The sequence below is a fragment of the Ornithorhynchus anatinus genome, chromosome 1 (assembly GCF_004115215.2).
Source record: "Ornithorhynchus anatinus isolate Pmale09 chromosome 1, mOrnAna1.pri.v4, whole genome shotgun sequence".
Lineage (NCBI taxonomy): Eukaryota > Metazoa > Chordata > Mammalia > Monotremata > Ornithorhynchidae > Ornithorhynchus > Ornithorhynchus anatinus.
The window spans coordinates 139982687-140004356 of NC_041728.1; the positions used below are offsets into that span (position 1 = coordinate 139982687).

Genomic DNA, 21670 nt, shown 5'->3' on the forward strand with positions numbered 1-21670 from the left:
GCAGCACATGGAAAGAAAGGTAGGTGGAGGAAGAATACTTAAATTATGCTCTTCTCCAATTTCCAAAAATGGTCATGCCTCTACTGGTAAATTAATTTATTTTCTAGGATTTGGAAACTTGTGTGGGTTAGTGGTTCTAGAAACATTTTGATCCCAGATGAGCGGCCTGTGTGGGTTTGAGGCCGAGCAGAATCTTCTGTGCCTCTTCACTCCCCTTCTAAATGGGAAGTGTCTGAATTTCAGACATTCATCTGTGATTGTTCAGAAAATATTCCATTCATAGTTTCCATGATTTGTGTTTAATCATTTTCTTCTTGTTTAATTCTAGTGGACTTATATTTGTACTCTGCCTTAATTATATAGGAAGTTGCCCTTCTTTTGATTATGTCTTTCTCATCTCTCGGAAGTAAGAGTCAGTAAATCATTAGCTTTTTTATTGAGTTCCCACTATATGCTTAATATTGTCCTGGGTGCTGAAGAGGAGCACTGCAAATTGTATCATCTCATTTAATAAGTATGAATTAAAGTAGTCCATTTGTTCTATTCTGTTCATTATTTAACTATCCTTTTTCATAGATGAAGTTGATTTCCATTTTAAATCATCCTTAACGTCTACAAAGTGTTGTTCCTACATTGTGAGGAAAGGGATGAAAAAACACATTAGAATGCTTCATTTTATCAGAAAAAAAGATGTCTTTTGTAAAAGCCTTATTTTAATTGATAAACTATTCATGATATAGGATGGAGAATGTGCAATAAAAATTTAAGAGTTCTTTTTGTGAGAACTATTCCAAATGAGTTTCAGTGTTTAATAAACAGACACAGTAAATGACTCCTACCATCAGATATCTTTCATAGAGTACTCACCGGGCTGAATATTACTCTTACTTTACTAAAAAGCCAGTGGATCTGCTTTAAGCAGAGTTGACTAGTTATTGCCTAGTACATATAAAATTCCCCTTTCAGGGTCACACCTGGAGAGTTTCCACTACTCTTCCAATCTCGACTACAGGAGGGAGTCAGGCAGAGGCCTATCCATTCCATTCCTAGCCTAATCAATAGCTAGCAAGTAGAAGTCAATCTGCTACAAGTCAAAACTCATCTGTGCTGGGCAGCAGTGGCATGAGAAAGAGTCAAGGGCAGAGACTCAAGTTTACTGTGCAGAGGAGGCAATAGTAAACCACTTCCGTATTTTTACCAAGAAAACTCTCTGTATCCACTACTAGAATGATTGCAGATAGAGTTGGGTGTTCGGGGGAGATGTGTCCATGGCGTTGTTATGGGTCGGCGATGACTTGACAGCATAAGACAAGACAAATATAAAATTAAAAACATTCCCCCCAGCACACATCAACATAACTAAGTAGTTAAATGACTGTGCTTTTTATTGGAACTCAGTATCTGCTTTTCATTTGTCTTGCTACCATGAGTAGACCGAATCCCAGAGAAGTTAAATAACTTAGCCAAGGCCAATCAGCAGACAAGGGGTGGACCTGGGTTCCCTGCCCCTTTCTATAGTGCTCCCAGCAGTAATGACATGGGCAAAAGGATGAGGCAAATAACTCCCCTTTCATCCATCATTGCTACTGTTGCTGCTGCTCCATACCCTTGCCCCCTCCTACATCGCTTCCCTTCTCTCCTTCTACAGCCCACCCCATACACTCCGCTCCTCTGTCGCTCACCTCCTCATGGTCCCTCGTTTGCACCTGACCCCACGTCGACCTCAGCCCCATGTCCTACCGCTGACCTGGAATGCCCTCCCTCCCCACATCCGCCAAATTAACTCTCTTCCCCTCTTCGAAACCCTACTGAGAGCTCACCTCCTCCAGGGAGCCTTCCCTGACTGAGCCCTCCATCTCCCTCTACTCCTCCTCCCCTCCCCATTCCCCCCTTCTCCCGGCCTCTACTCTTCCCCCTTCCTCTCCCCACAGCACTTGTGCATAGCTGTATATATTATTTATTACTCTATGGGGAAGCAGCGTGGCTCAGTAGAAAGAGCATGGGCTTTGGAGTCAGGGCTCATGAGTTCGAATCCCAGCTCTGCCACTTGTCGGCTGTGTGACTGTGGGCAAGTCACTTAACTTCTCTGTGCCTCAGTTCCCTCATCTGTAAAATGGGGATTAAGACTGTGAGCCCCATGTGGGACAACCTGATTCCCCTATGTCTACCCCAGCGCTTAGAACAGTTCTTGGCACATAGTAAGCGCTTAACAAATTACCAACATCATTATTAATGATGTGTATATATCTATGATTCTATTTATCTTGATGATATTGATGCCAGACTATTTGTTTTGTTTTGTTCTGTTTTGTTTTGTTGTCTGTCTCCCTCGTTTAGACTGTGAGCCCATTGTTGGGCAGGAATTGTCTCTATCTGTCACCAAATTGTACACTCAAGCACTTAGTAAAGTGCTCTACACATAGTCAGCGCTGAATAAAAAGCATTAAGTAGATCATCCACTTAAAAATTTCTGAAAGGCAGCCAGCAGCAGGAGTGCCTTTTATGAAACAAAAATCATAAATCTCTGCCTGATTTGAGAAGCATCGTGGCTCAGTGGAAAGAGCATGGGCTTTGGAGTCAGAGGTCATGAGTTCGAATCCCGGATCTGCCACTTGTCAGCTGTGTGACTGTGGGCAAGTCACTTAACTTCTCTAGACCTCAGTTACCTCATCTGTAAAATGGGGATTAAGACTGTGAGCCCCACGTGGGACAATCTGATTCCCCTGTGTCTACCCCAGTGCTTAGAACAGTGCTCTGCACATAGTAAGTGCTTAACAAATACCAACATTAACATTAATAAATATGAATGAATGAATGAATGCTGCTTTGGTCACCATCACTTCTTCTGCCCAAACAATGTGGATGAAGATGTTGGCAGGGGTAGGGAGGGCAACCCTCTAGCCAGCCTATTGGCAGGTCTTGTGCCACATCCTAATTTACTATTTGTGGACAAATTCACCTATAGTTTATTTTAATACTTATTCAGTTGTATTTAAGTGCTTACTGTGTGCAGACCACTGTACTGAGTGTTTGGGAGACTACAATACAACAATAGACACACATTCCCTTTCCACAATTATCACCTCATCCAGTCTGGGAGCTCACTGAGGGCAGAATCAGCTATACGTATTCTCCTTTACTGTGTTCTCTAAAGCACTTACTATAATATTCTGCACACAATCAGTGCTTAATAGGTACTATTGACTGATTGGATAAGGAAGTCTTGGTCCCTATGTTGGGTGAACTTGGGTCAATCACTTAGCCCCTCTGGTCTAGTTATCTGTTTTCTTCTCCCCCCAAAAGGTCATCCTCAACTCAGAGGAATCTTGGGAAGTAAGATGAGCTCAGGTAAATTTCCTATGCATCTGGATAATAGGAACCTCCGTACATGATAGCCAGCCATTCTTGAAGCAAGACTCTGGCCAGGCAGAGATTTATGATTTTTGTTTCATAAAAGGCACTCCTGCTGCTGGCTGCCTTTCAGAAATTTTTAAGTGGATGATCTACTTAATGCTATCCCCAGATGTTTCTACCAGCTCTACCCTGTCCTTGTTCCCTTCATTCAATACTTTCTCTGCCAATATTTATGAGTTTGTTTTTTTTAGTCGGTGTTCTGGGAGAAGTAGGGAAGGCCCATTAATGTGGAAATTGCATTGCTCCAGGGAAGGTTTCACCTAAAATTACATTAGAAGGAAGGAGCAGGAATGGGGGCTGGAGAAAAATACCAGAATGAATAGGCTGGGGGTGGGTCTTTAAAGTGGAGTGCCAAGTTGTGCATTAGACATGGAAAAGAAGCCTCCTCTCCCTCTCCTCCACATCTAGCACCTCCTGCAAACACCAATCTTCTCTCCAGCTGCCTGGTGAAAGTTTTAGAATTCCCCAGTTACCTCATAAAGTCACTGGCCAGTTGGATCAGTCAGTGTTATTTAAGGAGTGCTTCTGGGGTACAGCAGTATAATAAGTGCTTGGGAAAATGCAGTAGGAGTAGAGTGAATACCCTTCATGGGAGTATGAAGTGCTTAGGCAACATGGGAGGAAGGAAAACATTGTAGTGGCAGCCACCCCTGAAAGATAAGATGAGCAGGAGGAAACATTGGAGTGTGGGGACATATTTTTCTGTGCATAGAAAAGAACTTAGGTGTCTCGACTAGAGAGAGAAAGAGAGATAGAGAATATTTCTGAAAAATCAAAATTAACATTCTAACCCCGGTCCCACTTCCTCATGCACAAAATCCCATTCCCACAGCCACCCTGCTGTTGTTGCTGCTGAAGCTGCTTCTCCCCTTTCTAAGCATTAAAGCTATATTCCACAGAAACCAAGATGTAGAGGAAGGAAAAAAAAGAAAAAAAAAAACTGTAATACAGCAGCTATGATCTCTGGTAGCCCTATCCCTCAGGTGAACCATTCCAGAATGAGACAGAGAGTTGGTTCTGAGAGGGGTTCTAATCCCAACTTGGCCACTTGTCGTCTGGGTTATCTTGGACAAGTCCCTAAGCAGTGTGGTCTAGTGGAAAGAGTCTGGGTGTGGGAGTCAGAGGACATGTGTTTGAATTCCATATCTGCCATATAGCTGCTCTGTGACCTTGGGTAAATCACTTCACCTCTCTGTGTCTCAGTTACCTCATCTGTAAAATGGGGATTAAATTCTTCCTTCCTCCCACTTAGACTGTGAGCCTCATATAGGACAAAGTCTCTGTCCAACCTGATGAATTTGTATCTACTTCAGTGTTTACAACAGTGCTTGGCACATGGTAAGCACTTACCAAGTACCATAATAATCACCATTATTATTATAATTATTATTATTTTTTCTGCCTCAATTTCCTCCTTATTAATTGGGGGTTAAAATTAAAAAAAAAATTGTGGTATTTGTTAAGCGCTTACTATGTGAAAGACTGTTTCTAACCACAGGGGGAATAACAAGGTGATCAGGTTGTCCCTTGTGGGGCTCACAAGTTTTAATCCCCATTTACAGAGAGGAAGGCACATGGAAAGTGAAGTGACTTGCCCAAAGTCACCAGCTGGCTAGTTGCAGGATTAGAACCCATGACCTCTGACTCCAAGGCCGGGCTCTTGCCACTGAGCCACGCGCTGAAAGGGACTGTGTCCAACCCAGTTATTTTATACTTACCCAGCTTAGTACAGGGCTGGCACATAGTAACATAGTAAGCACTTAACAAATACCACAATAATCATAGTTAATTATGAAGTCTAAATCTAGTTTTGGCTTCTGAAGTTGAGTAAATATTAAAACATTTCAGATTTACTTTGGCTAACTCATGTGCATATAAAACGTTTTGAGATTCACAGGAAAGGATTCAACTGGTCCCATATAAATTTATTCGTGATAAAAGTACATAATGCTAAATACCAAAGATTTACTATAATGGTCCACACTCCACCAGGGGCATGATCCTCTTAAAAACAGTGAAGTTTGTCCCAATCAAAGCAAAATGGATGTTGAAAATTCTCTAGTGAATTTAAGGTTTTGTAGACATACTGGATTTGTGTTTCTTTTTTTTAAAAATCATCAGGTTTATAAATAAACATTTTTTACCATAGGAGGTACATTTCTTTCTTGCATGTCCTAAAAATCCAAAACACTGCCGTAGAAGAGATTTATTTTGACGTTACTCTCCTTCCTTAAAACAAGTCTTTGACAGAGGAACATGTCCTTTCCAAAGGGTATCTTAGTTTCCCCGACTCACTTGCGCTCAGATCCCCATTGCCTATTAAATATGAAGTATTACTAACGTTGCTTAGTATGGTGTGTGCTATTCTCTGGGAGTGTTTAATAAATACAGTAAGCGCTCAATAAATATGATCAAATTGAATGAATGAAATGGTAGTTGGCTGACAGTTAAATAAAATGGTTTCAATCATTTTCTCATTTGTGTTTTTGCAGGGTTCTTGAGTACCGGCGATCAGGCTGCCAAAGGAAATTATGGGCTCCTTGATTTAATACAGGCTTTGAGATGGACCAGTGAGAACATTGGGTTCTTTGGCGGCGACCCATTAAGAATCACCGTTTTTGGATCCGGTGCTGGTGGTTCATGTGTCAATCTGCTGACCTTATCCCATTATTCTGAAGGTAACCGTTGGAGCAATTCAACCAAAGGTATTATGCAGGTTGCAAATTTTGACAATTTTGGTGTCTGCATGCCACCAATGTGATGCTCTGTTGATATCCCCCTGTTCATCCTGAGTGTTTAGTTCAACTAAATAATAGCCAACCCTGCTTAATGCATCTTTAAATTGTAGGTGGTAAACACTCTTCTAAGTCTCCTATGGAGCAATAGCAGAATTCTGAGCAACACATAGTGGCCGGGTTTGCCTAGGGCATGTATATTTTCTCAGGGAAGGAATTGTCTGTAAATAGCTATTTTGGGCCTGATTCTGCATGGCACCAACAAGCATTTATATTGAGAGCGGTGTACTGCAAGAGAATATCTGTAAAAAAATGCATAAGAGCCCCCTTCCTTCTCACCATAGACAAAGATATCTGCTTGGTCGCTAGAAGGCATTTCTGGTTTCTGCACCTGCAAACTTATTTTTCCTTCTCCCCGACTAGAAGTCCTTATGACAATCCCAGAGCTTAGGGAAACTGGCAGCAAGTGAAGTGGGGTGGGCAGAGTCAACAGTGCTGTGGACAGACAACAATGCTAACTGGAATTTACTTGTGCAATCCTGGCTGCCTGTGTCTCTATTCAAGCTGTAACAGCTATTTACAACTGATGAATAAAAATGTCCGCAATTCAAATTCTGTAATTATTGATTACAACTACAAAGTTATTTGTTAGGCAAGTCCTACATGCTAACAGCTGAAGCAAACAGAAAATTAATCATATCCAACAAGGGACTTGATATCTGAGGCAGGATCTTCAAGTATATTATCCTCATTTTACAGATGAAGAAACAGACCTAGAGACTTTACATGATTTGCCCAAGGGGATTCAGCAGGACAGTGGCAGACCTGGAAGTAGAACCAGGTCACTCAGTATTCATGCACTTCTACCAGGCCATGGTACCTCTCTTTGTTTGATTGAGAATAAGTCCGTGAATATTCCTGCCTATGCATCATGTTTACGGATTTATTTTGCTCCAACTAAGCATTAAGTTGCCAAAAGTGGAGATTGCCATTAAGGAGTTCTTTTTAATTGCTTTTCTTTTAATCAGTAATCAATGGATCACTTTATTGAGTGTTACTGGGTGGAGAGGACGCTACAAATGAGTTGGTAGAGCATGTTAGACTAGGGGAGACAGTGAATGAATAAATAGGATGTAGTTAAGTGCTGTAGGGATATGGAGAGGGTGAATTTAGGGAGCAAATCGGGATGACACAGAAGGGAGTGGGAGAAAAGTTGAGGGAAGGCCTCTTAGAGGAGATGTGCCTTCAATAAGGCTTTGAAGGTGGGGAGAGTAATTGTCAGTCAGATATGAAGAGGTAGGGCATCCAGACCAGAGGCAGGGCATGAGTAAGTAGTCAGCAGTGAGATAGATGAGATTGAGGTACAGGAGTAGGTTGGCATTAGGGGAGTGCGGTGTGCAGCCTGGTTCTAGTGGGAGAACAGGTAAGGTAGAGGGAGCAGGAAAATTGAGTGCTTTAAAGCTTTTAAGACATTTAAAGTAAGGAGTTTCTGTTTGATGTGGAAGTGGATGGGCATCTACTAGAATTCTTGAGCAGTGTAAAACATGGACTGAACCTTTTTGTAGAAAAGATCTGGGCAGCAGAATGAAGTATGGATAGGCATGGGAAGAGAGCAGGCAGGAAGGTCAGCAAGGAGGCTGATACAGTAATCATGGTGGGATAGGATAAGTGCTTTGATTAACATGGTAGCAGTTTGGATGGAGAGGAAAGGGCAGATTTTAGCAGCGCTTTGAAGGTTGAACTGACAGGATTCAGTGATAGATTTATTATGTGGGTTGAATTAGAGAGAGGAGTAAGGGATAATGCCAAAGTCATAGGCTTGAGAGGCATTATCTTGAAAGGCAGGAAGAATGGTGGTGCTGTCTACAGTGATGGGAAAGTCAGGGGAAGGAAGGGTTTGGGTGGGAAGATAAGGTGTTCTGTTTTAGCCATGTTAATTTTGAGGTGATGGAAGGACACCCAAGAAGAGGTTTCTTGAAGACAGAAGGAAATGCAATACTGCCAAGAGGTTGAGAGATTAGGGCTAGTGATGTAGATTTGGGAATCATCTGCAAAGAGGTGGTAGTTGAAGCCATGGTAGCAAATGAGTTCTGCAAAGGAATGGGTGTGGATGAAAGTAGAAGGGATCCCAGAACTGAAGCTTGAGGAACAATCAGTTAGAAAATGGGAGGAGAGGAGGAGTCATTGAAAGAGACTGAGAGTGAGTGGTCAGAAAGAAAGGAGGAGAACCAACAGTGGACAACGTCGGTGAAGCCGAGGTTGAATAATGTTTCCTGGAGAAAGGCGTGGTTGACAGTGTTAAAGGTAGCTGAGAGGTAGAGGAGGATTATGATGGAGTAAGGGGCCCTTTCTGAAAAATCAGATGGTGATGTTCAAAATTGTCATATCAACCCCATTCTATAATAAATGGCACAATTTTTAAAGAATGACTTAAATTTCAGAATAATAGATACAAAACTTTAAACAATTGCTTATTCATATGAATAACAAACAAGTCAAAACAACTCTGACAGAAAATGCACATTTTTCTCTTCACATCTGAGAAAAGAATTATTGACTGCTGTGCATGCCCAATCCAAAAAAATGTTGTGCATCAAGATCCAAATGGAGCTGTTCACTTTGTAAAAATTCCTTTATTTTATTCCTTTTTCTACTTCAAAATGTTAACTTAATTAGAATTAGATAAGCAGCATGCAACATTCTGCTTAAATCCATGAATTATTTTTCCTGATTTTATTGACTAAGATGACCACATAGTTCACCTGGTTATCGGGGTATAATTTTTGTAGAAGATCAGGATATCAGAATAACAGTTCTAGTTAGTACAGCTTCTCCTGGGAGACAATGCATTCATTTGGAGGGAATAGTGAAGTTAAATTCCTGCAATCAATCAGAAGCTGCGTGGTCTATTGGAAAGAACATGGGCCTGGGAAGCAGGGACCTGAGTTCTAATCTCTACTTGCCACAATGTCTTGCATGTGACCTTAGGCAAGTCACTTAACTTCTCTGTGCCTCAGTTATCTCATATATAAAATGGGGATTAAGATTCTGAGTGACCACTGAGGCTCGAAGAAGTGAAGTGATTTGCCCAAGGTCACAAAGCAGACAAATGGCAGAACCATTTAGACTGTGAGCCCGTTATTGAGCAGGGATTGTCTCTATCTGTTGCTGAATTGTACATTCCAAGCGCTTAGTATAGTGTTCTGCACATAGTAAGTGCTCAATAAATATTATTGAATGAAAGAATGAATGAACCAAGTTTAGAACACAGGTCCTTCTGCCTCACAGCCCATGCTCTATCTATATGGCCAAATTTTGTGCGAGACCTTCTGAAAAATTGCACTATTTCAAATTTCATGTATTTTAGGGAGAAGTTTTTAATGTATAGGTTTTCTTTGTATTCTAATTTGAAAACATTTCGAAATTTAAAATGTGCTTGAAAAATGTTGGTATGAGTGAATAATTAGCCTTATACTGTTCCAAGTATATTTGTATTTTATTTACATTAATAACAAAGTAGTTTCTCTAAGGCATTTTACTGTAGGACTTTTGCATAAACTATCCACTAAAGTGAGACAAGTAGAAAACCATGATCAAATATAATTTATATATGAAGTTACCAATTTTAAATAGTTTATTAACTTTCACATAGCCTCTTGCGTATGCAGCCTATATGGTCAGTGACTAATTTAAAGCAATCTCCATTTAAGATATGTACTTAAAGAAAAAATACTGCATAATCTTTTTACAGTTGAGACTGCTTTGGTAATCCTGCGAATATAGTTCTTATTTAATTTTCATTCTTGAATAGTTGAGCATGTGGTCAATTCACAGATCCAGGAAGTAGTATTTGAAAAATGATTTGAAATATGCACTTCCCTTTAGTTGAAAAGAGTTATTCATCAGTTATAATTTTAAAGTCAGACACTTTATATGAACAGAGCTTCAAAGCTAAGTCACATTAGGAATTCAGGATATTTTACTGCCTACTTCAGACTATACATAGCAATATGATATGCAATTTGTAAATGCAATAAAATACTATGCATTGTTCATTTTTATTTTAAAACATGGTTCTGAACATTTTATCAATGTTGAATCGTCTCCATTAAAGCAAACTACCGAGGACTTTTCCTTCAACCCATAGATCACATTTTAGTATACCATTATTGAATATTCATTTTACTTAGAATTACATATACCACTGAGGGATATCTTTGTAAAATGATATTTTGTTATGTGTATTATTCATTTTAGTAAAAGTTTCTCTATCCATCTTTTCTTTTAGAGATACTTATAGAATCTTATAAGTATCTTAGAGTTCTATGAAATGTCAGCTATTTTTAAGAAGGAAATCAGGCTTAAACTGCTGTTCTTTCCCTTACCAACAATTCGAGATCATCCAAGTATTTTTCTGTTGTTGTTTTCCACAGGACTTTTTCAGAGAGCTATAGCTCAAAGTGGAACAGCTCTTTCCAGCTGGGCTGTGAGTTTCCAACCTGCGAAATATGCCAGGATTTTGGCTACAAAAGTTGGTTGCAACATGTCAGATACTGTAGAGTTAGTAGACTGTCTACAGAAGAAGCCTTACAAAGAACTTATTGACCAGGATATTCAACCAGCACGATACCATATAGCCTTTGGACCCGTAATTGATGGTGATGTAATACCTGATGATCCTCAAATATTAATGGAACAAGGGGAATTTCTCAACTATGACATAATGTTGGGTGTTAACCAAGGGGAAGGGCTGAAATTTGTGGAAAATATAGTTGATAGTGAAGATGGCATATCAGCTAGTGATTTTGACTTTGCAGTTTCCAATTTCGTTGATAATTTATATGGATATCCTGAAGGCAAAGATATTCTGAGGGAAACAATCAAATTTATGTATACTGATTGGGCAGATCGTCATAACCCTGAGACCAGAAGGAAGACATTATTGGCTTTGTTTACCGACCATCAGTGGGTGGCCCCTGCCGTGGCTACTGCAGATCTTCACTCAAACTTTGGTTCACCAACATACTTCTATGCCTTTTACCATCATTGCCAAACAGATCAGGTACCAGCTTGGGCTGATGCGGCTCATGGAGACGAGGTTCCTTATGTGTTAGGAATCCCCATGATTGGTCCTACAGAATTGTTTCCCTGTAATTTCTCCAAAAATGATGTGATGCTGAGCGCAGTAGTGATGACATACTGGACTAATTTTGCTAAAACGGGGTAAGTACCAAATTAAGGAGTACTGTTGAACTGAGTTAAAGATTTAACTACTCAAGACCAGATATATATTATTTTAGAAAATAGAACTATGTAATTTTTAGTTACCACTAACATAATGAATGAGAATATTCAATTAATTTATTTTAAATGTTGGTCTCTCCTTCAAGATTTGAACTCCTTGTGGGCAGGGAATATGTCTACAAGCTCTGTTAAATCGTACTCTCCCAAGATCTTAGTTCAGTGCTCTGCACAGAGTAGGCCCTCAATAAATACCATTGACTGATTAATAGGCAGAGTGTTGGCAAAAAAGTTGTTTCTTATAACATTAGTTTTAAAATGAATTCACTTGGTTTTCCCTTGGAGAATGTTTTAAGACATTATAATGGCTCTTTCCCCAACCTGACAACAAAGAGAGTGATTGCACTTAGAAGAGCATTAGATCCATGTTATCTTTTTGGAGAAAAACTTGTAGTTACTTTTCAAGACCTCATTTGAAATGATGATGCATATTTCACATGAAAGTCTAATTGACTTCTATTAGTTTCCAATCTACAACCGTCTCCATGGCATTCCCAAATGACAATACAAACAATAAGGCATAATAATGGAACAATCAATCAACCAATCATATTTATTCAGTGCTTACTGAATGCAGAACACTGTATTAACCACGCGGGAAGTACATTACAACAGATGTATTAGATGTGATCTCTGCACACAGCTTACAGTGGGAAGACACGTTAGATTAGGAATAGGGGAAAATAGTAGAATATAAGATATTTACCTAAGTATTGTGGGGCTTGGGTGAGTATCAAAATGCTAATAGGGTACACTGCCTAGTGCATCTTTGACACATGAGGATAGATAGGGGGAATAAAGGATTTAGTCTGGGAAAGATTCTTAGAGAAGATGTGATTTTAGGAGGGTTTCGAAGGTGGGGAAAGTGGTAGACTGTTGGATATGAAGGGGGAGGTAGTTCCAGGCCTAAGAATGAATGTAGGCAAAGGATCAGTGTTGGGATAGATAGATCAAGGTTTAGGATGGTGTTAGAGGAGCAGAGTGTGTGGGTTGTAGTAGGAGATAAGAGAGATTAGGTAGAAAAGGGAGAATTGAGGGATAGGTAATGATGATAAGGAGTGTAGCTTGATGAGGACATGGATGGGAAATTATTGGAGGTTTTTTAAGAGTTGGGAGAGTCATTCATTCATTCATTCATTAGTATTTATTGAGCACTTACCATGTGCAGAGCACTGTACTAAGCTCTTGGAATGTACAATTTAACAGCAGATAAAGACAATCCCTGCCCATTGATGGGCTTACAGTCTAATTGGGGGAGACAGACAAAAACAATAGCAATAAATAGAATAAAGGGATGTACATCTCATTTACAAAATAAATAGGGTAATAAAATATATACAAATGAGCAGACAAGCACAGTGCTGAGGGGAAGGGAGAGGGGGAGGAGCAGAGGGAAAAGGGGGGAAAATGGGGGTTTACCTGAGAGGAGGTGAAGGGGGGGCAGAGAGGCAGCAGAGGGAGCAGAGGTAAAAGGGGAAGCTCAGTCTGGGAAGGCTTCTTGGAGGAGGTGAGCTCTCAGAGCTTTGAAGAGAGGAAGAGAATTAGTTTGGCGGAGGTAAGGAGAGAGGGCATTGCAGGACAGCGGGAGGACATAGGCCAGGGGTCATTGGCAGGATAGGCGAGGACGGGGGACGGTGAGGAGGTGGGCGGCAGAGGAGCGGAGCGGGTGGGGTGAGCAGTAGAAAGAGAGAGGAGAGGAGAGGTAGGAGGGGGCAAGGTGATGGAGAGGCTTAAAGACCAGAGTGAGAAGTTTTTGTTTCATGTGGAGGTTGATAGGCAACCACTGGAGGTTTTTAAGAAAGGGAGTGACATGCCCAGAGTGTTTCTGCAGGAAGATGAGCCGGGCAGCAGAATGAAGAATAGAATGGAGCGGGGAGAGACAGGAGGAAGGGAGATCAGGGAGAAGGCTGACACAATAATCCAGCCAGGATATTATGAGAGCCTGTACCAGTAAGATAGCCATTGGGGTGGAGAGGAAAGGGCGGATCTTGGCAATATTGTAAAGGTGAGACCGGCAGGTCTTGGTGACGGATTGGATCTGTGGGGTGAATGAGAGAGATGGGAAGGATGGTCGTACCATCACAGTGATAGGGAAGTAAGGAAGAGGGCAGGGCTTGGGAGGGAAGATTAGGAGCTCAGTTTTGGACATGTTAAGTTTTAGGTGGCAGGCAGACATCCAGGTAGAGACGTCCTGGAGGCAGGAAGAGATACGAGCCTGAAGGGAGGGGGAGAGGACGGGGCGGAGATGTAGATTTGTGTGTCATCTGCATAGAGATGATAGTTGAAGCCGTGAGATCAAATGAGTTCACCAAGGGAGTGAGTGTAGATGGAGAACAGAAGAGGGCCGAGAACTGACCCTTGAGGAACTCCTACAGTTAGAGGATGGGAGGAGGGGAGGAGCCCGCGAAGGAGACTGAGAATGAACAGATAGAAAGATAAGAGGAGAACCAGGAGAGGACGGAGTCGGTGAAGCTAAGGTGAGATAAGGTGTGGAGGAGAAGGGGTGTGAACTGAATGTTTTTTCAGAAAATTCATCTAGGCAGTAGAGCACAGTATGGCTTGTAGATGAGAAAGAGGATGCAGAGAAATGAGTGAGGAGGTTGATCCAGTATTCAAGGAGGGAATTATGATGTTTGGATCAGCATGATAGGAGTTTGAACAGATAGAAATGATAGATAGATAGATAGATAGATAGATAGATAGATAGATAGATAGATAGATAGATAGATAGATAGATAGATGATGATAGATAGATAGATAGATAGATAGATAGATAGATAGATAGATAGATAGATGATAGATAGGATTATAAAGATGTTGTGAAGGTAGAACCCACAGGATTTCATGACAGATTGCATGTATGGATTTAATGTGATAGATGTCTTGAGGAAAATGCCAAGTTTGCAGGCTTATGAGACAGGTAGGATGGTGGTGCTGTCTACAGAGATAGGTAAGTCACGGGCAGGTCAGGGATTGAGTGGAAAGATGAGGAGTTCTATTTTGGACATGTTTAATTTGAGGTGTCAGTGGGTCATTCAAACAGAGATGACTTGAAGGAAGGAGAATATAGGAGACTACAGAGGAGAGTAGTCAGGGCTGGAGAGGCTCAACCAGAATTTAATAATAATAATAATAATGTTGGTATTTGTTAAGCGCTTACTATGTGCCGAGCACTGTTCTAAGCGCTGGGGTAGACATAGGGGAATCGGGTTGTCCCACGTGGGGCTCACAGTCTTAATCCCCATTTTACAGATGAGGGAACTGAGGCACAGAGAAGTTAAGTGACTTGCCCACAGTCACACAGCCGACAAGTGGCAGAGCTGGGATTCAAACTCATGAGCCCTGACTCCAAAGCCCGTGCTCTTTCCTCTGAGCCACGCTGCTGGTTAAGAAGCAGCATGGTCTAGTGGGAAGAACATGGCCCTGGGAGTCACAGGACCTGGATTCATCCCAGCTCTGCAATTGCTTGCTCTGTGACCTTGGGCAAGTCATTTAATTTATCTGTGCCTCAGTTCCTCATTTGTAAAATGGAGATTCAATATCTGTTCTCCCTGCTACTTAGATTATAGGACAGGGACTGTGTCCAACCTGATTAACTTATATTTATCCCAGCACTTAGAATAGTGCTTGACACATACTAAGTGCTTAATAGAGAAGCAGCGTGCTAGAGAGCAGCGTGGGCTCAGTGGAAAAGCCCGGGCTTGGGAGTCAGAGTTCATGGGTTCGAATCCCGGCTCTGCCACTTGTCAGCTGTGTGACTTTGGGCAAGTCACTTAACTCTCCGGTGCCTCAGTTCCCTCATCTGTAAAATGGGGATTAAGACTGTGAGCCCCATGTGGGACAACCTGATTCCCTGTGTCTACCGCCAGCGCTTAGAAACAGTGCTCGGCAACATAGTAAGCGCTTAACAAATACCAACATTATTATTATTATTATTAATTGCTATTATTATCGTTTAACTTGGTTTCACCGTGTCTGACCTCTGCATAATCTACCAAATTTGAATAACGTTAATACTACCTATTGACCCGCACATATTTTTAACATCACTATACAGACGCCTTATTGAAAGTTGTCTATGAAATAGGCCATCTTCAGTAATTTTAGTTTTGAGAGGATGAAAACAGTTTAAGTACAAATTCTCATCTTTTCTTCCTTAGTGATCCAATCAGCCTGTCCCTCAAGACAACAAAATTCATCCACCACAAAACCGAACCGTTTCGAAGAGGTAGCATGGACCAGATATTCACAGAAAGATCAACTGTACCTCCATATTGGATTAAAACCAAGAGTAAAAGAACATTACAGGGCCAATAAGGTGAACCTTTGGTTGGAAACTGGTCACCTCATCTGCACAATCTCAATGACATTTCTCAGTATACCTCTTACGACAACTAAAGTGCATCAACAGATATTACTTTCAGCCTACAAGGAAAAACTCTGTCCCTGTAACTTCAGCCTTTCCTACAACCAAGCAAGACGATTCCAAACAGCAACCAAGTCCGTTTTCAGTGGATCAAAGGGACTATTCCACAGAATTGAGTGTTACTATTGCAGTGGGAGCATCTTTGCTGTTTCTGAACATTTTAGCCTTTGCAGCATTGTACTATAAAAAGGACAAGAGGAGACATGATGTTCATAGGAGATGTAGCCCACAGCGTACGACTACCAATGATCTTACCCATGCACAAGAAGAGGAGATAATGTCCCTCCAAATGAAGCACACTGACTTGGATCATGAATGTGAGTCCATCCATCCACATGAGGTGGTTCTTCGGACCGCCTGTCCCCCAGACTACACACTAGCTATGAGGAGGTCCCCTGATGATATTCCTTTAATGACACCCAACACCATTACAATGATTCCCAACACTATACCAGGGATTCAGCCCTTACACACATTCAACACATTTACTGGAGGACAGAATAATACTCTGCCCCACCCTCACCCCCACCCCCATTCACATTCAACAACCAGGGTATAGCCAGACAAGATGAAACAAACTCTATTTTTTGATGGATTTACAGTCAGTGATATTACTGAAGATTACTTGGCTTTTCAACCTACAAGACTTACTATTTAAATAAGGAGGAATATTATGTGAATATACATATCAAGAACTTTTGGGGTTTTGAAAAAATGAATTGTAAATATACGAGTGAACTTGAAACAAAACTGATCTTAATTGCTTGAAGCAGTTGTTCTGAATGATACTTTTTCATTCACATTCAAGTATTACTTTTTTGAAGATTTAAGTTACATAATGAAATTAGGCATGTGCAACACCAAACAGGAAAGACCTATGACTGAAAATTCAAAACAAAAAATATATAAATATGCAACAAGGGACACACTAAATGGAATGTCAAATGATTTTCACGAGTTTTTATTTGGAACTGTTTTATTGTCTAGACCATATTTACATGTTGGAATAAATACACAAAGCACCAATGCTGTTAAAGCCTTAGTAGGGGCTTATGCTGAAATGTGCCAGTAAGACAAAGAAATCAAAACCCTGGCAGGTTCAACATTATCACATAAGTGCTGACAGTATAAAGTTGTGGGGGTAAAGGAAACTGGATATTTTTAGCACGATGTGCATGATAATTTTATATGCTTGGTGGCTGTGCTGCTGATTAAGACGTAATTAAAATTCTTCTCATCCCATTGGAGTTTTTAATAGAAGCTTCCTTCATCATTGGCAGAAAACTGAAGAAGATTTTAAGGGTGAAAAGTAATTACAATAAAATGATTCACAGTAACTTGGATAATAGCAAGAATTAGTTATTAAGGGAACTTGATGATATTGTAGGTAGAGCAGTGAACACTCACTGTTACAAATCCCAGAGAAAAGTCTTTCTGTGTTTTCAATGTTCTTTTTCATTTCCATATAAATAATTTATAGAACTATAACCGCAATGGAACTTGTGCTGAAGGATCTATAATTTGCTGTGGTTTAGTTACACTGTATTTAGGTCATACTGGTAAGGTGAAGTGTGTCCAAAGATTTATTTTAACAAGATAAAGGTGCCCCGGTATTACCACTCTGATTACAGTTCTCAATTATTGATTTACTCATGATGCATGTCAAAATGTTTACTAATACTATTTCAATATAAAATTCATTTCCCTCCTCACCATTGCATCTCTTTATCACTGAACTTCATTCACCAGAATTTACTAATGAGATCTACGTAGAGAATGATGTAAATGGTGAAGTGATAAGGGAAGTTGACAACTGGAAATTTTTAGTCTTACATGTATGTGTGATTTTAAATGAATGTTCTAAAATCACAAGAAATTCTTCATTCCCCTGTTGTTTACCAGTAACAGTATATCACAGACCTTTCCAAATGTTTGTATATGTAATCAGATGTACATTTATATATAAAAAAATGAGATGGACTTAAGAGCACATCCCTGATAAATACTTTCTCTCTTACCTGTACTATATTTCTATTAGACTAAAGTTATGTGATTTTTTTTTACATTTTTTCAGATTACTAGCAATTTTGATAGTTTGTAAGATAATGCAAAGAACTTTCTCTGACAAACTAACTGCAGTAACAGAAACATTTCTTTTCAGTTACTCTTTTTCAAGAATGAAAGCTTATTACACACAAAAATTGTATACTACTTGATGGAAATTACTTTGTACTTCTTGGCCATGTTACTGGTCATTGAGTGAAATAAAGATAATCTGGATAATGACTACTATTCCAATACTAAGAGACCTGATCTTTGCTCATTAAAGAGCTAAACTGTTTATTGCTGTTTTGTCATTTTTTAAAACAAGTGATGATAACTGTCTCAAAGAGTCATTTCTCTAGACCAGTCGGGTTTTTGAAGACAGGTTCAGGCCTTCTACATACAAATCAACTGCATAGTATACATTTATATGATAGTGTATATATATGTATACGATATGCCCCACCTCTGTGTCAATCTCATTCCAGTGTAAAATCAGAATGTGCCACTACTAACAGTATTGGTTTGCTATTTTCATTGTATAGTATTCAAAGATATTGTGCCTCTGAAACTTGTCAGTGTTTTCAACTAGAAAGAAATAAAATCATGTTTCAAATAGTAAACATCAAGGATCAGTAGAGTGTCTCATGGCATGAGAGTTACCTGGTTCATAGCTAAACTTTCATTTAGTGATAGAAAGTTATCCTTCTAAGGAAATTTAAGAGAATTAAGATATTAAAAATGATCATAAAAGATGAAATCCTGAAATTTTAAGCACTTTGTTTAATTTCAAACACATACCCACATGCATATTCATGTAGGTGTCAGTCCCCAATTTTAAATGAAAAGTTCTACTGGAAGTATTAAGTTGAAAGTCTTCAAAATCCAGAGTGGTCTATGTGCAGTTTCTACCTGATGTGGTTGTACTTTTAGACTGTGAACTGCCAATGTGAACAAATAAAGAGAATTGTTTGCCATCTGATCTTGTTTGATAGGAAGATTGTACTTGCTTTATTGAGTCAACAAAAGAAAAAAAAGGACAAAAATACTGGTGTCCATTAAATAAGAGATAAATGAATATGATTTATTGTGGGTTATTTAACTTTGGCAAAACCAAAATTGCATTCTATTTTGTTGGTGGCCAAATATCTATATTTCTATGAATATAAAAACATAGAAATATATATATACACACCATATCAGTTACTTACTTGTTTGCCTCTGTTAGTTCAGAAAAGCATGATTTAAGAAATAAAACAGAGACCTCTTTTTTTTTTATTTCTGTCACACAAGAATATCTTATTGGATAGAGCTGGAGTGCAAATGTTATACCACAAAAGTGGTTCTGTTTGCTAATTTTATCATTACAGTGACCAAAGTTTCTGAAAGCAAAATGATTTCTCATATTTTCATAGAGCATTTAGAATTTTTTAAAGCTGAAATAATAAGATAATTTTTTTCATATGCTTTAAAATCCATTTTCAAAAGGTAAAATCCACATTTGCCTGTTCTTTTTACCTTCCAAAACTTATCATGTATAACCAAATTATGTGTGGAATTTCCTAGTATTTTCATTGGTTGAATCAGATTAAACATCAAATAAGCAAACATTCTTATAATTGGTTTTCAGAAGTTCACAAAAACAATTTGCACTCATTATTTATTCTAATTATGTCACTTCATCACTGGATATTGTTCTCTTGGCTTACTTAGTTGCTTCAAATAGAGAATTAAGATTGATTTTTTTTCTCCACTTTCAAATGAATTTTCTGGCAACTATGTTGGAACCTTTTTGCCAATGACAAGAAAATCAATACAAAACCTGTGAAAGTTAGTTGATATATAAGGTTGTACTAGTATTTCAAGGTGAAGTCAGAAAAAAAATGTAATTTCCTTACCTTGAGGGCAGAGATTGTGTCTACCAACTGCATTGTGTTCTACCAAGCACTTAGTACAGTGTTCTGCACACAGGAAATGCTCAAAAAATATCAGTGATTGAATTCTAACTAAACATCTTACACACAATTCCACTACCTGAGTTGAAATGTGCGTCTTAAAGGGAAGTAGCCGACCAAGGAACTAAGCCATTTATACACAGTTTCCCACACGAAAACAGCATGCACTTATTTTAGTTGGGTAACCTATTCCAAATTAGATTTTTGAATACAAAGTAAAATCTCTATTGTATTTAGTTATAGTTAATACTGATATAAGTATTAGTATTATTGTTCAGGATGGATGGATGTAAGGAATGCTATAAATATGTTCCAGCTGTAAAGACACTTCTGTATAAAAGTTACTGGGATTCTTTCCCTTAGCAAGTTTTACAGAAATAGTTTAAAGACAAAAAAAGTTGATAAATGGAAATTCCTGGGAAGCTGTCGAGCATCATGGTAGTTCTTCTATGTTTGTAATTTTGTTTTCCTCCTGTGCAATTAGCTCAAAATACTGGACTTCTTTTCTTTTTACAGTAATTAGTTGTTATAGACTCACCTTTTAATGTCAGTGAAAATTAGTTCATTTGGTTATATTTGTGGAAACATGATCCCAAATAAATTAAATTAATGGGTACTTCCCTGCTGAGATTTTGTTATCATTCATTTAATTTCCTTGTCAACCTTTCCTTTGAAACAGTCGTTTTGTCTTTTGAGTCAACTAACTAAAAGAGAGTCTGGAACGGACTTAGCCTTATCTCATTTTTACTTGATGTAAGAACAATATAACCTTCAGATTTCCTTCAGCAGTCTCAAGAGAAGTTTCCCAACCAACTGATGTACAGAGGCCAGACTTTTTTTTTTTTCATAAACTTTCCAATTTGATTTGATTCTAGCACTTTGTATGTGAGCCAGAAATTAATAAAATCTCGAAAACGGTCTGTGCAGAAGATTGAAGGGAATAATCATGTGCTGCACATGAAGAACTTTCTGGCTGGGTTTTATTTATATTATTGGGTCATTGATTTATTATTTGCACATTCTTTGAAATGAAATGGTAAGAGATGCAATAGGATGGTAATGTAAGGGCCCAATACTCTCTAATGAAATGCTTTTGTTGGAAAGAACTTTATCATCCCCAATGCAACTTGATCCAAAAACAGATGAATGTAAATTTCTATAAAATCTAAAACGCAGCTGTAGTATCTTATTTACAGGAAGATAAAATGACCAGGCAATCAGTATATGAAGTAAAGTGTACTACTAAATGTCAATGGTATGTGATTGTTGACTAGAATTAAGTAACATCAGTACTCCGATCCCGGAGGACATTCGATTGTCATTGCCATTTTTTCTTTCCAGTTGTGTCAATACATAGTAAACTTCTTGCACAGTCCTTACAGATATTGCTTTACATGTCTACCATTGTGCTGATAGAACAAAATTAAAAGCTCTGAAGTAATTCGGGACCCAGTAGTAGTATTCTGTCTGGAATCGAAATTGATATTCATTAAAGCTTCACTAAATTTTTATAAATAACAAAAACTCAGCAGCTGGAATTATTACAAAGGGAGTGTTCGCTAAATGCCACTTATGGAGTGGAACTATATTCTATATGGTACATTTAAAGGGATTTTTCAGTGGGTGCTTTGAATTATCCTTTTTTCCCCACTCCTGCCATAGAAGGAAACATATTTCATGGGTTTTTTTGTATGAGGTTGCCATAAGTGATGCCGTTTGTGTTTGAACATCCATGGCTTTCATAAAAAAACATTTATTCTCATTAATAAATATTACCATGTTTTTCAACTGGTGTT

The 21670-nt window shown here is 39.0% G+C and overlaps 1 protein-coding gene across 1 annotated transcript in view; it reads left to right on the plus strand.

Moving 5' to 3' along the window:
- NLGN1 (neuroligin 1) overlaps window positions 1-21662 on the plus strand; it is a 762025-nt gene extending 740363 nt beyond the window's left edge. The window contains 6 exon segments of the mRNA XM_039913118.1: window positions 5907-6092; window positions 10583-11372; window positions 15611-15653; window positions 15655-15789; window positions 15792-15867; window positions 15870-21662. Of these exon segments, the coding sequence (XP_039769052.1) occupies window positions 5907-6092; window positions 10583-11372; window positions 15611-15653; window positions 15655-15789; window positions 15792-15867; window positions 15870-16435 (1796 nt within the window). The 3' untranslated portion in view covers window positions 16436-21662.
- The last annotated feature ends 8 nt before the right edge of the window (window positions 21663-21670 follow it).